General features: G+C 46.4%; 1 protein-coding gene across 11 annotated transcripts in view; it reads left to right on the top strand.

Moving 5' to 3' along the window:
• LOC128339464 (protein unc-80 homolog) overlaps positions 1-12,359 on the top strand; it is a 254,333-nt gene that overhangs the window by 236,499 nt on the left and 5,475 nt on the right. For all 11 annotated transcript variants that reach the window (XM_053283443.1, XM_053283442.1, XM_053283439.1 and 8 more), the window contains 3 exons: positions 8,642-8,723; positions 9,633-9,744; positions 11,891-12,099. In XM_053283443.1, the coding sequence (XP_053139418.1) occupies positions 8,642-8,723; positions 9,633-9,744; positions 11,891-12,099 (403 nt within the window). The remainder of the gene's footprint in view (positions 1-8,641; positions 8,724-9,632; positions 9,745-11,890; positions 12,100-12,359) is intronic.

Here is a 12,359-nt window from a genome sequence, read left to right as displayed (position 1 = left end):
CTGGCACCTGGCATCAAAAGAAAGAGGAGGGTTACTTTCACAGATACAGTGAGGTGTCCGTCATCTTCTCCAGGACCTCGGGATAGAAGTCAACTGGAAGAAATCTCATCTAAACCCCATGACATCAATCTCCTACATAGGGGCTGTTCTGGATACCTAGGTGGGAAGAGCCTACGAGAAAGATTCCAGGCCACAGTGGATCTTGTACATCAGTTTTAGTCCAGTCCAGTGCAGCGTGCAAGACAGATTCAATGCCTCCTGGGCCTTATGGCCTCCTGCAAGAAAACGGTTTGGCATACACACCTGAAAATGAGAAAATTGCAGTTATGGTTCATATTCATCTTTTGTCTGAATGTAGACAGCCCCCAGAAGTGGTTAGTTATTCCACAGCAAATCTTCTGGTCATTGAGTTGGTGGACTTGTGCAGAATATCTACTGCGAGGAGTGCTGTTTAAACCTCAGTCTCCTTCAGTACGGGTGACGACGGACACCTCACTGATGGGCTGGAGGGGGGTCATTGCAATGGCAGCGTGGCCCAGGGACAGTGGAGTTGCCAGCAAAGACATTTCCACATAAATTTCCAGGAACTCTTAGCAGTATTTCAGGCCATGAAGGCCTTTTTACCAATGCTCAGAAGGAGAACTGTGCAGTTACAATTGGACAACACAACAGCAATCGCCTACCTAAACAGACAAGGGGGACAGTGTCCAGGTCTCTGTGTGCATTGAGTGCACAAATATGGCAGTGGTGCATCAGAAACAGCATCACCCCTTTGGGCATTCACATAAAGGGGACAGAGAATGTCCTGGTGGATGATCTGAGTCGTTCATTTACGAGAGCAGAGCAGCACGAGTGGGGAATGAACAAGTACTTCCTTCCAGTATTCAGAGCTTGGGGGTTCCCAAAAATAGACTTGTTCATGACAGTTCTCAATACTAAGTGCAAAATGTTCTGCTCAAGGGCAGGCCACGACCCACAGTCATTGGGGAACACGTTCCAGATGGACTGGTCTCAGCACCTATTATACACGTATCCTCCTCTACCACTTGTAGGGAGAGTGGTGGCGAATCTTCTAGCCTGTCAAGCCACATGCATCCTGATCACTCCATGGTGGCCTCAGAAGCCATGGTTTCCGCATCCACTCAAACTGTCCAACCACACATACAGGAGGCTTCCTCAGCGCCAAGACCTCCTGTCTTGAGAAAACGGTCAAGTACTGCACCGTACTCTACAGCTAATGGCATGGAAGATAGGCTTCTAAATAAAATCTTACTTAACCAGAGGAAGCCCTCCACTAGGAGAAACTATGCTAGTAAATGGTCCACTTGCTATGCACCCTCAAATGGCTTTTGCCCTCTGAATGCTACTGTCCACCAGGTCCTGCTGTACCTAACCACGCTAAAGACCTCCCTGCTTTCTAATGTCTCCATAAAGGTTCACTTAGCAGCGATCTCAGCTAGACACCCGGGATGGGAAGGAAAGACAGTATATTCCCACCCCAGATGCCAGAGCTTTCTGGAAGGTCTCACCAGTCTGTATCCTCGAGTAAGACAGCCACTGGATCAGTGGAGTATATCCTTGGTCCTTTTGGCTCTGACAGACATGCCTTTTGAGCCTCTGGCAACAGCTAGCCTGAGCTGGTTTCTCTGAAGACTGCCTTCTTGGTGGCAGTTACAACTGCCTGCAGGGTGATTGAGCTTACAGCCCTGAGGATGGACGTGCCTTATGCACATCTCTACCCAGATAAGGTGTTGCTATGTCCTGACATTACCTTCCTACCTAAGGTTGTGACTGATTTTCACATAAACCAAGACATCATGCTACCTACCTTCTTCAGCTCCTCGAGCATGGCTCTTGAAAAGGCCCTGCGTTCCCTGGATGTCCAAATGGCTCTTCTATTCTACCTGTCAAGAACAAAGATCAGAAAGATAAAAAAGTTATTTATATCCTAAAAAGGAAGATCTCTGGGTCAGGCCTTGTTGAGGCAGAGGCTATCCCTCTGGCTAGTAAAGCTAATCCTATGGACATATAAGTTACAAAAAGTTCAGCTGCCTAAGTCCATCAAAGCACATTCAACAAGAGCTCACTGTGCCTCAGCTTAATGTGCCTAGCATATCATTTTGTGACATTTGTAGGGCTGCAACCTGGTCCTCAGAACAGCCCTTTATAAAGCACTATGCCATTGACTTGCATTCTGCAGCGGAGGCAAATTTTGGAAGAGGTGTTCTTAAAAGGGAGTTACAGTGACACTACTGCTCCCTCCCCCTCAGGAGCTAACTAAACACCCATTCTAATGGATTCAATGGATCACACCCCAGATAAACAGGTTGATCACAGGTTGTGATCTGTTGACATCCATTAGACTCCCTGAACCTCCGCTCTGCAGTAATGCTCAAGTCTTCTATGTAGAACTCACCTATTGTTCCAAAGATGTTCAACTGCTCCGGCAGTCTCCAAGGAACTGAAGTGCTGGTGCTTCCTCCTGCCTTAAATAGGCATGTGGGGTGGGGCGCAAGTGCCAAGAGGAACTGTGGTACTCCGCACCGACAGGCGTCAGCACAGGCACAGAACCCATTCTAATGGATGTCAACGGATCCCTACTAGATCAGTTACAAGTGAGCAACCTGTTTATGCCTAATGAATTGAAGTACATTTCCTTTAATATTTATGAAACCAGAAACATTATGACAACAGTATAAAGATGTTATACTGTTAAATGAAAGAGATCATTGGCACAAAGTCTATAAAAGACTCTTAGAGGTTGTTCACATGAGCAGCCCTACCCTAGCTTGTGTAGCCTTACCTGGGTAGGGCTGTTCATGTGAAGTGCTGGGATCTCCCAAGTAGCCTGGGAATTTTATCCAACCATTTACCTGGGTAGAAGGATGTGAGCGTAACTCTTATCCAGGTACAGAGTTATGTGAATTGTTGGGCTGCATGCAACCCAAACAGGTACAGATGGCGGGATCCGTCAATGCACCACGCTCATCGCACTGTGCATTGTGGGATATTTGGAGGCCAGGACACATATTTCCAGCCTCCAGAACACTGTGCATCTCCCAAAAGCTCCAATCATGTTGGCACATGAGCCGCACAGCCTGGGGCCGCACAAGATTATCTGGGGGGAAGGTGGGTGCTGTCCTGCCTCCCCCCGCCCTCCTTGGCGCTCTCAAAGGTTGTGTGAATGACCTCTGTCAGGGATCCCCTGATGAGCCGCAGGTGATGGCATGGGAGAAGGGTGACATCTGTGAGCTTACCCTTCCAGAAGGGGTGTTGATGCTCCCGATGCGGCCATCTCTTCCAGCCTGGGAGCAAGAGTTTCTGTTTGGCCCCCTCAAGATGCCAAGACAATGCCACGTGAGCGCTCCATGGTCTTGCGAGGCCAGAGACAACTTTCATGAGATCTCGGGCTGAAATCTCGTGAGATGGTGGAATCTCACAAGAGTTGCCCCACATGTCAGGGGGAACTGGCTGATGATGAGAGGCCGGTCTAGGAGGAGGGCTGCCAGGAGAAGGAGCCTAGTGACTCCTTCAGACTACTTGGAACAGCAGTAGAGAAGGGCAGCCTGTTAACAGACTGCATGCAGAACTGAACGCTGCCGACCAGGGGCCAAAAATCTGAGGCCAACTCTGCCTCCCCAACAGGTGAAGTGGGAATTGACAACCTCTTAGTCTGACATCGAGACTAATGAAGTCGGCTTCAGAGGGAAGGGAAGCCTGATTAAAATTGTTCTTCCCCTGTAGAGCATACAGCATTCATGGCATACGCATTTTGTTAGTCTGGACGTTGGCCATCAAAAACCAGTGAAGAAACAGAAGTCAAATAGAAAGATCAAAGTTATTGTCTTTTGTGGCTAACCTTTTAATGCGCAGAAACACTGAAGATATTCCAAAATTGTAAGCAAAAGAAATTAGTGGCTGTTTACTGTAATTTAAAGCTGCTACACAAAATTAGGTTCCTATTCAATGTGCATACTTGCATTTCATTTAAAAATATTAATTTAAAAAGTGCAAAGAAATGTGGCACTGTTATGATGACCCAGTACTGCACAGGCTCCACCCAGACCACTGCCATCAGTTTTGGTGCCAGATGTTTACATGCATAAATGCAGCAGCACAGAGCCCTGTTGCTGTTGCTACTCATGAGCCATAACTCTGGCAAAGGGTTACACCAACATATCTTAGGTGCCTTTAGGATGTACCGTAGAAGAGTCTCACTCCTGATCCAGTCCCCTCCAGATTTCCCCCAGTTCAGTTATTTTAGAAAGCACAAAACTGTGTTTTGTGTAGTAACATTTTATCACCTATGTGTTGTTGTTTTTTGCCAAAATAGCACTGGCAATTCATGCTGTCATGGCATTCGGCACAAATTATGACACCTGCCATTTTACCATGGCAGTTACTGTATAACTTTACCATTTACAGGTGGCTCTTGGGACTGGGCTCTTACACAAATGATAGGCAATTCAGGGGAAACAAGGAAATGATTATAAAGAGTTTGCACTATAAGAAATGCGAAGGCTATTTTAACTAAGTGAACATACAGTAATACTCTTTAGGTAGGCTATGATAACAATCTTCAAATATGTTATAAGTCTGCCATTATGTAAATAGAAACAACTGTCCTCCCATCTTGCTAGCCTCCAGGTAAGGCAAAAGCAATGGATTTAAACTGCAGGAAGATACTTTCAGGAAAAATCCTAGGAAAACTTTGAGCTAGTTCTCACGATCAGTGAGACCTGGTTTTGGAGAGTGAGCGGGGAGAGCGGGCTAAGCCTGCTCTTCCTGCACACGAGCAGGGCGGGAGCCCTGGCCAGCCGGATCGGCTGCCCACATGATTGCTGGTTCTGTGATGGAGCCGGTGGGGGCTGGGGGGAGCGAGGCTCCAGCATGCCCTGCGCAAGTGCGCAGGGCATGCTGGTGAGACCCCCAGAGCAGGGAGGCAGATTTTCGCCTCCCCTCTGGGGGTCTTCTCGTGAGTAGCCGTGGTGCGGAGCTGCATCGTGGCTACTCACAATTTTAAAAAACCAGGTTTGCGGAGCGCTCGCTCCACAAACCCGGTTTTAGGGGAGGGGTACTTAGGCGAGTTAACCGCCTGGGAGCCACCGGGCTCGCTTGCAAGCCTGGTGGCTCCCACGATCAGGCAAAATCGGGCTAGGCTCCCCTAGCCAAATTTTGCCTGATTTTGGGAATAGTCCCCTTAACTCTTTTAAGAGCCTTTGTACAATATGACAAGGTTTTTAAAGTGGAAACTGGACATATGCAATTTGCTAACAGGCAATGGTATATTCAGACTTAGGATTGTATTTACATTTGCAGACAGTTTGCGGCGGGGGGCGGAGGGGATAGCTACAGTGTAGCTACTGTGTAGGAACCCACTCTTCCCTACAGTGTCTGTATGATTTTGTATTTTGGACACAAGTATAGCAGGTAATTTTAAACTGACTACTAGATGGTTTCAAACTCTTTGAAGACCACTGAGGTGTTGCTTAAAATTACCTACTTGCAATACTTCTAATGCAAGGCTCCCTTCCACAGAAATGTATTTACCATTTTCTACACTGTTACACCTTAAAGCAAAGCATGATAAAAGGTCAATCTGGCAGATTTTGTTCCGGGTCGTGTTGTGCAATACGGTCTTCACACTTGATTGAGACTTTTCTTAATAAGCTTGATGTTAACCAAGATTAACGTTTGCAGTGTGACTGGGAGTAGGGAATGTCATCTGTTTTAAAGCAAAGCAGGAAGTGGGGATGGAGAATACCTTTCCTGTCATAGGTACCTAGTGAATAACAAAAGAATGTTCAAGGAGAAATGGGACATGTCCTACTGCAGTAACCCCAAATGGCGCTGTTTAATATATAATAATCATGTTCTTTCCACTTTTCCTGGGGGAACTGAATAAACGGCACCATCTGTCATTAACACCCACGTATTCTTAGTTAAGCTGGAATCCCAGAAGATAGATAGAAGGGAGATAGAACAGAGGCAAGTGAAGTAGGCAAGGAGCTGTCATCCCTTATACCCTTACCATGTGTGTCATGTTCCAGAGTGGCCTTTCATAAGGCAAGGAGAGGCGGTCACCTCAGGCAGCAGATTACTGGGATACCAGCAGGGCAGCAAGATGCCCTCCACTGCTTCCAATGGAGCAGCTCTTGGGGACCTGTCTGACCAGTGTTCCCTCTAATTTTTTTCATCTGTGCACAGAATGAGTTTTGTTCTGGGTGGCAGTATCAAGGCAGTGTGTGCGTACCTGCATTCAGAATGGGGCCTTCCCTGAGCAGGACCAAAAATTAACTGAGCAGACATCAACAAACCTGTGAGAGAAAGCTTGCAAGAAGCACCAGGAGAGAAGAGGAGGCTGCAGGCAACCTTCTCTTCTTCCCACTCCCTGCACCACTTTCCAGGTTTGCAAAGGACTGTTTTGAAAAAGAGCTGGCCCCCATCAGAGTTGTGGGGCAAGGCAGCATTTGGTATCCTGTCTCAGGCACTGCAAAAGTTTTGGTCATCCCTGTCAAGTTCTTATAGCACAAAATGTGCCGAACAGGTTCCTGAGATATAAAGAAATATAAAGCACATATACACATAATTTAAAGTGAGCAGATTATGCATCCTAGGAAACTATAGATGTATTAGCACTATGAGTGTTCATAGTGCTTCGCAAAGTTACATGAGTCACAAGAAGATCAATCTGATTGCCATTATAAATCCTATATTGTGTTGAAAACTATGGCTGACATCTGGACTAGTGCTACTCTGGTGCAACAGTGCTGACATCCAGATGAATGCTGCACTGTTGCATGAGGAGGGAGGTACCATTTTAGATGACCTTCCCTTCCCTCTGAAGCCCACTGTGCCTCTGAACATATGTCCCTGCGGGTTGAGGAGGCTTCAGGGAATATTTTCAGGATGCATCAAATGTAAGGGTGATAATAAAAAATGGGTTGGGGGGGCGTCTTGTGCAACAGTACAACATTAATCTGGATGTCAGCACTGTTCTACTAGTGTAGTGCTAGTCCAGATGTCAACCATTAACTGACTTTAACCACTTTCGGGAGGGTCAGACAGAGGCCAAAGGAAGGAATATAAGGAGATTTAATTACAAAGTACTTAATTTTCCTTCTGGCACAAGCTAATTAGCATTATTGTTTGCTATCATTATTGTTCTGCTGTGCTCTAAGATGTTTTCATTTCATTTTTGTTTGGTTTGTAATATATGTAGGTTACCTAGCTCAGCTTCCATAGACTGCAATAAACCAGCGAAATCCAAGAGCACCCAACAAAATTAGGGAAGAGAAAATATATCCTTTTTCATTTAATACATGTCAGCATTGGAATTTATTGTAAATTGGAATGATCCATGTAGTTGGGATGCACAAAAGTCTGAATTAAACTATCGCCCAAGTTAATCATTGAGGTCATGCACATGACTTTTGAAAGAGCCGGGAAAGGCACAATAACACCTGCCTCCCCCCCAGATGAACCAGTGTGGTCCTCTGGCCACATGGCTCGTGTGCCCGCATGACTGGTGCCATCGTGAGCTGTGCAGCATTCTGGAGCCTGGGCAAATGCTGCCCAGCTTCCAGATATCCCACAATGTACTGCAGCCCAAGCAGAGACACAACTGGAAACCTGGGTAGAAGGGTGTGCCTGCGCCCTTCTATCCAGTTAAAAGCCTGGGGAAATTCCTGGGCTACCCAGCGAGGCAGCACAGGGATCGGCCTCTTCACATGAAGCCCAGAAGGGCTGCCTGTGTGAACAGCCTCATTGTCTAGTTTAAAAGCACCTACCACTGAGATCATCTTTGTGTCGCAGATCTTCACTAGAGGACTGGCAGACATTTCCTGTTGTACGGATAGTTCTAACTGGATAGAATAAACTTGTTACCAACCAATAATGAAAGTAGATTGAGGGTTTTAAATTATCTGAAGTTAGTGGATGAGTGGGTAGGAGATTAGCATCTGTTTATCTGAGAAAGTGTGCTTGTTTCAGATAATTTATTTTTCTTTGAGAGTCTGTTAAATCCACCTTTTAAAAACAGCAGCAGGCATGCTTTTTCTAGGACCTGTTATTTTATTCACTAGCTATGAAGAGACTTAGGGCAGTAAGCATGTGTTCAATGTGGTAATTTTTTCCATAAGTCTTGTGCCCATGATGTGAATTGAACCTTTGTCAACTGTGTTCATTGTTCACCTTGTTCTGAATTGGACTGAATTATAGAAAACTATGCAGTAGCTATAAATTCTAATTGCAGGGGACAAGTTGTGTTCCCATCCTTTCCCCAACCTCTCCAAAAATTCTTCAGTGTTAAGATAATAAATATAACATCCTTCTAATTGTCTTGCCTAAATTCTTTATGACATGGAAGAGGGGAAAATGGGCATTTTGGAATGGGATGCATTGTTGCATGGCTGAAAAATGAGATCTCAATTCTGAAAGTTCAATATTACCTGTATGTGGCCTAGTCATGAATGCCATTATTCCTCCTGTCCCAGCCCCAAATCTAACCGATACTCTGCCCTAGCCTTCAAAGATGGTATGATCTTTGAAGTGACTGTACCATTAGTGTTTAGTTATGTAGAAACTAACTTTCTAGTGTATGTTCTTCTATAGCAGTAATGATGCTTTTGATACTTAACAGGGTAGCAAGCGTGCAGAGTGAACCAGGACACCACAATCTCCTTCTTCAGCAACCATTAGGAAGAAAAAGAGGTCTGAGACAGGTAAGTTCACAATAGCATTGCAGTCTATTCGTTGAAATAATTCATTACCTTTTGTTACGGGGAGGGGCTGTCTCTCAGTGGCAGAGCACATACTTTCAATACAGAAATAATTAGATTTAAGAGTATACTGAAATGCCATATGATCTAGTGGTCTGAGCAAGTTCTTTGAAAGAGAGTAAACTGGAAAACAGATACTTTTCTGGCAAGATCAAAATGGAAACCCTCTTACAATGTCTATCTTCCATATCATGGTCAGAAGGCATCCCATTCTGTGATAATCAGATTGTTATAATGCTTCACATAATTTTATTGTTACATCAGTTACAAAACAAGCAAAAAGCAGATTGTAAGGCTATTCTCATGCATAGGCAAAAACAGGCTAACTGACTGTGTGTCGGTGTGGTGTGGCTTTGTGCAGCACCTACACGAGTAGCCTTCCGGCCTGCATCGTGAAGTTCCCCATAGTGCACCATGCACTCACACAGTGCATTGTGAGAGTTCTGGGGGCCTCCAGGCCTCAAAACCTCCCGGCTGCCAGTAGCAGCCGGCAACCATCTGGGAGAGCAATCCACTTGCCCAGCCAGAAGACAAGGATCACCTGCGGGGGAGGTAAGCATTTAAGGTTTCCTCCCCTACAGTATGGAGCCTTTCTCCTTGATTGTGAGAAAGGGCTCTGTATATAATGTCTACTCTTGAATCTTTTGCCTTGTAGAGGCTGACCCTGAATACAAAGTACAGAATTATAGTTCAGAAGATACAAAGTTAATCTTTATCGAATGGATGCTTCAGTTAATGGACACAAAATAAACTTCTCCACTAGAGCAACTGAGGTCTCAATAGATGTTGAGTAAATGGAGGGCATTTCAGAACCATCGTACTGTTTAACTCTGTGCCTTATGTGTTTCCTAGCTAAGGAGGCCCCTTCTATCACGACAAAAAACCCAAACGGAACCTCGCAGCCGTCATGGAGCACGACTTTCTACCACGCGTAGAAGCATACAGCCAAAAACAAAGCCAATTGGTAAGGAAACATTTGGTAAGAATAGTGTCTCAGGTGTTTTTTTTCTAAGTTACTGAGCAGGATCCAGACTAAGGTAGTCATGAACCATCATCTGGATCCTGCCCACTAAGTTTCTGTTTTCAAATTTCCATACATATGTGATAATGAAGCTGTTCTCACGACTAGCCTAACCCAGCCTAGGGCAGCCCAGCCAGGGTTAGGCTGGTCGTGAGAAGCGGTGGGATCCTCGTGGATCCTTCTGGTCCCCACCCACCTAACTCTCTTAAGGAACCCAGCTGTTAGCTTAGGCTAAGGGTGCGCGTGCTCCATTACTCTGGCTACCGGGTATCATGTGTCTCCTTGGGATGAGTTCAGCCCGAGGAGACACAGAGATGGGCACACAGAGCACCTATCTGATGAGCGAATCCCCAACCTGTGTGTCGCCTGTTGCATTGTGGGATATCCGGAGGCCAGAACGAGTTCCAGCCTCAGATCCCTCCACCCTTCTCTGTGCCTTACAGAGCTACACAGAGCAGGAGGCGCGCCGATGACAGACACTTTGGTTGTCTGGGGGGAAAGGTTGTTAAGAGCAGCCTTCCCCCTGCATCCTCCCAGCCCACCCCGGTAATCGAGAATCACCTCAATATATAGCCAGCAACTAGAGTTAATGGCTAGCATCCAGAGCAGCAACTGCAGGCTGCTCTTAACTCAGAGAAGCTATTCACACAATTGCTCAAAACCGAGCTGGACTCCCTTAGGTGAGCCCGGTGGTTCTCTGGCAGCTTGCCCGCCTAACAACCCCTCACCCTAAACGAGGCTAACGGAGCAAGCACTCTGTTAACCTTGCTTATTTGCTCGTGTGTCAGCCATGGCTGCTTGCAGCTGTGGCTGACACACTGGGGTGGGGGGTGGGGGGGGAGAGAAGGGACCCCAGGAAGGCACCATGCACTTGTGTGGTGCCTTCCTGGGTTTCAGGGGGCTGGGGCACCACATGGCAGCGCTCCCCTTCCTCCGAACCCCGGAGCTCTTGACAGAGCTGCGGCCAGGAGCAGGAGCGCCCAACTGGAGCAGCCGCTCGTCTGAGTGGCTGATTCGGCTGCCCAGCAACTACTGACTGCTTGTGTGCAGGGAGAGCGGGCTAAGCCCGCTCTCCCCGCCCAAACCCCATCTGGCACTTCATACAAATCGTGTAAAGTGCCTCAGAGTGTTGTCAAGCAGCAGGGCCTGCGTGTGTGGAAGGAGTGGTTTTCACTGCTCTCCCCTGCCTCTGTAAGGGCTGTTTGCCTTCCAAAAATATGTCCCTGCAGATCACACAACAAAGCAGGACAGAACAGCAACAAAAAGGCTTCTCGAGAGCTAGATCTTTTCATACTGCACTCTTAAATCAGGTAATCTTATAAGCTGCATCTGACTCTTCTCTCCTCCTCTCCGAGTAAGATATTCCTTATGTCACTCTGTGGGGGCATTTGGGGCAGGGAGAGGCTGCCTGAAAATTTGGGTGCTGGATGATGGCAGCTACTCAGGCTGTTTCTGTCTCTTCTCTCCCACTGCCCCAAGCTAGATGATGCTTAGGTCCATCTGGATGTTGCTAAAGGAGCATAGGTAGCTGCACTCAGATAATTTCTTTCCAGCAGATGAGCACCTCGCGCATCCACCAAGTTTGGAAAGGGGTGTTCTGAGCTGCAGAACCCACTTAGACATGCTCTTAGAGCACAACTCCGTCCAGTGAATACCACCTTCAAAGTAAGTTACAACCGCCAACAGTACCTCTGTCTTATATTGGTGGTGCTTACTAAACGTGTAAAAGAATATTCTCTGATGCTTTTAATAGAATGGGTAGCATAATTCTCTGAAATATTCTCTCCTATGCTAAATAATGCAGGAGAATATTCTTTTACAAGTCTAGTGCTTACTTCCAAAAAATGTCTTTAGGATCAGAGTTCTGGTTTGTGGAGTTTCCCCCTTCATCCACCTTTTAATTCTATAGAGATAATGTTCAATATGAGAAGATGCCAAACAAAGAAGCAAAATCTCATGAAGGGGTTCCTAAATTCTGCTGGTTGGCCTCCTTTCATATAAGACTTGGAATTCTTTAACATGTCCACTGTGTAAGACATATTTAGCTTTATGCTGAAAGTGTATGCTTGCTTATGGTCTAATCTTGCAGTGGATCAAAAGCGATCTGTGACCTTCACTGAAACTCAGTCAGAAGCATCAACCGCAACTCCTGAGCCAGCACCTACAGCAGCCCAGCAACAAAGCAGTAAAAGGAGCAGCCCTACGGAAGGTGGCAAACAAGAAGCCACAAATAAACCTGCTCTGACTTCCTCACCTGCCATTATTGTGGCCGATCTCCACAGTCAAGTGACTAGTCAGGTAATTCACTGGAGAATGTAGAAAGCATGTGATTCCTCTCTATGGAACTTACTAGCTAACGTTTGTTAAGCACATATTGAGGCTATTCACACACGCGTGCAAAACCAGGCTAAGGGAGCCCAGCCCGGTTTTGCACGTCCATGTGAACCACCAGGATTGGGCCGATCCCAGTGGCTCCACGATGGCAAACCCACCTATTTAGCCACACAGTAAAACAAGGTTAAGGGAGCGAGTGCTGGCACTCAGGAATGGGGGAGGGG

The sequence above is a fragment of the Hemicordylus capensis genome, chromosome 1 (assembly GCF_027244095.1).
Source record: "Hemicordylus capensis ecotype Gifberg chromosome 1, rHemCap1.1.pri, whole genome shotgun sequence".
In the NCBI taxonomy this organism is placed as follows: domain Eukaryota; kingdom Metazoa; phylum Chordata; class Lepidosauria; order Squamata; family Cordylidae; genus Hemicordylus; species Hemicordylus capensis.
Note: the sequence above shows the minus strand (reverse complement) of the source record. Positions and strands in the feature narration are given on the sequence as shown.